This window comes from Cucurbita pepo, chromosome 11 (genome assembly GCF_057944985.1).
Source record: "Cucurbita pepo subsp. pepo isolate OVF chromosome 11, ASM5794498v1, whole genome shotgun sequence".
In the NCBI taxonomy this organism is placed as follows: domain Eukaryota; kingdom Viridiplantae; phylum Streptophyta; class Magnoliopsida; order Cucurbitales; family Cucurbitaceae; genus Cucurbita; species Cucurbita pepo.
In genome coordinates, this window is record NC_141808.1 from 5,606,035 (window position 1) to 5,610,192 (window position 4,158).

At 35.5% G+C, this 4,158-nt stretch overlaps 1 protein-coding gene across 1 annotated transcript; it reads left to right on the forward strand.

Moving 5' to 3' along the window:
• Nucleotides 1–1,302: 1,302 nt before the first annotated feature.
• Nucleotides 1,303–3,032, forward strand: LOC147790156 (exopolygalacturonase-like). The gene is made up of 4 exons (XM_087128174.1): nucleotides 1,303–1,510; nucleotides 1,596–1,898; nucleotides 2,004–2,522; nucleotides 2,608–3,032. Exons 1-4 carry the CDS (start codon nucleotides 1,376–1,378, stop codon nucleotides 2,869–2,871), a joined length of 1,221 nt encoding a protein of 406 aa, XP_086984300.1. The 5' UTR covers nucleotides 1,303–1,375; the 3' UTR covers nucleotides 2,872–3,032.
• The last annotated feature ends 1,126 nt before the right edge of the window (nucleotides 3,033–4,158 follow it).

A 4,158-nucleotide genomic window follows, 5' to 3' on the forward strand; every position in this document is an offset into this window, starting at 1 on the left:
GCTGAAACTTGAAACAAGCCTCCACCGCCCACATGCGTAGTACACTCGTTGACCCACATGTCCCACTCCTTGGTTACTCGCACCTCCACGTGAGCGCGAAGCCTATGCACTGATGCGTCGTTCAACCTCGAAATAGCCTGAAATTCTAAATCTTTTTCATCATTTCATTCCATACCCCTTACATGATATCCACTAACTTCATAATTCACGGTGGGTTATCATCCCAGAAAGGAAAATAATATCTTTGAGGATAACACCGTTGGCTCAATTTTGATTCTTTTCTTGTTTCCTTTAGAAAAGAAACTTCAAAGGAATTCATTGACAAAAGGAACAAGAACAGCCTAAGGAGGTAGAGGGAACCCTGCCCAAACACTGCATGGTGGCCCAAATTGAAGATGGAGGCCTATTTTCTGCAAGAGACCGCATAAAGATCCAAAAAAACACAGCTGAAGGGGAGCTTGATCAATCCAAGTGTACTCCGCGTAACGTTTCACAAGCAACCCAACAACTCCATTCATCTGGAACAATTGAGAAAACCACAGATAAAATTCTATACATTTATATGTCACAAATGATAACTGATAGTGAATGAACGTGATTCTAGAGAGGATTCTAAGAAATAGAATACAAATTCTCTAGAGCTGATTCTGAAAAATATACCGCAAGTGAGCCCAATAGAATATATTAACAACACATGTGAAGAATTGAGAGAAAATTGGATCAAGGGTTTATCCGTTAAAATTGGAAATGGACAGGCCGACTGACCAATTGGGCATGGACGGGCCTCGACTGCCAATATTGCTTTAAAATGAGTAAAGAAATTTTTTTCCATCACATCTTTGTAATATATTTTTGATACACCTAATAATAATAAAATAAAATTTTTTTTGATACACCTAATAATAATAAAATAAAAAATCTTCATTCTCGTTAATATATTTCTCTAGAGAAGAAGGGTAAAAATTGTGAGATAGGAATAAAAGTAAAAAAAGTAAAAGAAGTAGTACGATAGAGTTTGAAAACTAATATATATACATATATATATTAAATTTTGATAAATTCTTCGAGGATAATTTTTGGTGTGTTCATTTGTTGAAAATTGTGGGATGTACATCTATCTAGTACAGAAATTTAACAAGGAATTATGTTCAACAAAACCAGTCCTCCATCATTTAAGGTAAAACTAATTATAGGGCCTGCCTTAAACCACACACTTATTTTTTAACGAATTTAGCTAATTTGAATTGGTTATTTTTGTGTTTGTATATAAGGAGAGTGTGAGTTGGGAATGCATTCAAATCAATTCTTATGTCTTAGAAGTTTGGAAATTTGAACCAAAAGAAAAAGGTAGAAGAGGAGACGAGAACTAGAAAGGATGGGATTGATATCAAAGTTTATGGCATTAATACCACTGTTGCTATTGTTGGTGTCTAATGCTATCGTTGATGCTACTAGCGGTGTTTTTGATATTACGACATTTGGTGCCAAACCTAATGCTGATGCTACTCAAGTACGTGTACATTTGTTTGAGTTGATAAACCAAAATTTTGTTTTGTACGAAATATTTTTCTCAAATGAAATGGTTGAATTCACAGGCTTTAGCAGATGCATGGAAGGAAGCATGTGCTTCGGCTACTCCAAGTAAAGTATTGGTTCCAAAAGGAACTTATCAATTAGGAGAATCGAGGCTCAAAGGTCCATGTAAAAGTCCTATTGAGCTTCTAGTTGAAGGAACATTACAAGCTTCTCCTACCGACACGGAAGGAGATGGGTTGCTTGTTATGGAATACGTCGATCATTTGACATTGGCTGGTACTGGAGTTTTCGATGGCCAAGGAAAAGCTGGTTGGGAAAAGAATGATTGCCACCTGAAGAAAGAATGCAAAAAGCTTCCCATGGTAAATGCTCCTGCTACTTTAATTATAAAGAGAACTCATAATTTGGGTTAGCATTATATGCTTTAACATGGGAGTGTTTTTTCTTTGTTTGTTTAAAATGGGCAGAATTTGAAGTTCAATTTCATCACAAATTCGATAGTGAAGGACATAACTTCGTTGGATAGCAAGAATTTTCATATCAATGTTTTGGCCGGCAAGAATCTTACCTTCGATCACCTGAAAATTACTGCACCACACAATAGTCCCAACACCGATGGAATTCACTTGGGCGATTCAGAAGACGTTTTCATTCTCAATACCGCAATCGCAACGGGAGATGATTGTATATCTGTAGGATACACTAACAGAAAAATAACCATTAGCGATGTTACTTGCGGACCGGGACATGGCATTAGCATAGGCAGCTTGGGCAAGTATAAAACTGAAAAAGAAGTGGTAGGAGTTACCGTGAAGAAATGCAAATTAATCGGTACTACAAATGGTGTCAGGATCAAATCATGGCCAGATTCTGCCGTCTCATACCCAGCCTCTGACATGCATTTTGAAGATATTGAAATGGATAATGTTGCTAACCCTATCATCATAGATCAAGAATATTGTCCATGGAATCAATGCAACCGAAAGGTGTGTATTACAATCGAACCTCCTTGGTTTCCAACTTATTATCTTTTGAACAAGTATTAATTAATGTTTATTTTGAACATCCCAGGTTCCATCAGCAATTAAGATTAGCAAAGTTAGTTTCAAGAACATCAGGGGCACATCTTCAACTCCGGTTGCCGTCAAACTTGTTTGCAGTAAAAGTAATCCATGTGAGGATGTGGAAATTGCTGATGTTGACCTCACTTATAGTGGTAAAGAAGGGCCAATTGTGTCTGAATGTGCAAATGTGAAACCGACCATTTCTGGAAAGCAGAACCCTCCCATCTGTGCTGAACCAGCGCCACCTGAGACCACTCCGTCAACTGATTGAACAATCTTTTAACGCCGACAAATGTTTCAAACCATTCTTCCTATCATTTTTATTTTAGCCTTCAAAATTAGGTTTACAGCATGCCATGATGTTGGGCATGTTTTCAATAATTGTATTTTTTTACATTTAGGAGAAATAATACTTGACGGTTCTATTTTCTACTGTAGCAAAGTCTGCTACCACATATATGACATAATTGTTTAAAATTTAATTGAATTATGTTTGAAAAATTGCTTTTCAAGCAAACTTCAAATGGTAATACTCAAAGATCACTTAATTGTCTGAAAAGTTAGGAGAGAGTTGATTAGGTGCCAAGGACGAGAAAAGTTAGGAGAGAATTGATTAGATGCAAAGGACTTACCTTGCTGTAAAGGAGGAGAAGAAGATCATGAGTTTAGTATCATACTATTTGTGGGACGAGAAAAGTTAGGAGAGAATTGAAGGAGGAGAAGAAGATCATGAGTTTAGTATCATACTATTTGTGGAGCTTCCTACGAGGGTAAAATTACAAATGGAAAGAATTTATATCTAATAAATAATTTTAAAAACACCACAACAGAGATTTATTAAAATTTCAAAATTTATTATATAAAATATACAATTTATTAAAAAAAAAAAAAAAAATTAAGGAGGAAGGCTTCATTTATAATTTAATTCATTCAAAATAAATCATCATTGGAATTAACTTAGAAAACAATGGAAAAAAAATTAAAACAAAAATATCATTTGATTTTGATCCTTCTTAAAGAAATAAACAAAGTTTCATCGTTGACCGAGAGCTAACGGTTGAAACTTTGGGCTATCTGGACACATACTTCCTGAAATGATTCAGGTGTAGCAATCAACCATTCTAGAAAGATCTTAAAGATTCTAAGGTCAAGAGTAATAAAGGAAAATAAAACAATTTTAGAAAGAGTTCAAATATTTATTCAAAGTTCCATTGTTGACCGAGAGCTAACGATCGAGACTTTTGGGCTATCTGGACACATACTTCGTGAAATGATTCAGGTGTAGCAATCAACCATTCTAGAAAGATCTTAAAGATTCTAAGGTCAAGAGTAATAAAGGAAAATAAAACAATTCTAGAAAGAGTTCAAATATTTATTCAAAGTTCCATTGTTGACCGAGAGCTAACGATTGAGACTTTTGGGCTATCTGGACACATACTTCGTGAGAGGTAACAATTGAGACTTTGGACTATCTGGACACATACTCCGTGAAATAGTTCACGTGTCAGCAAGTCTGGAAAGATCTTAAAGATTTGGACTATCTGGACACATACTCCGT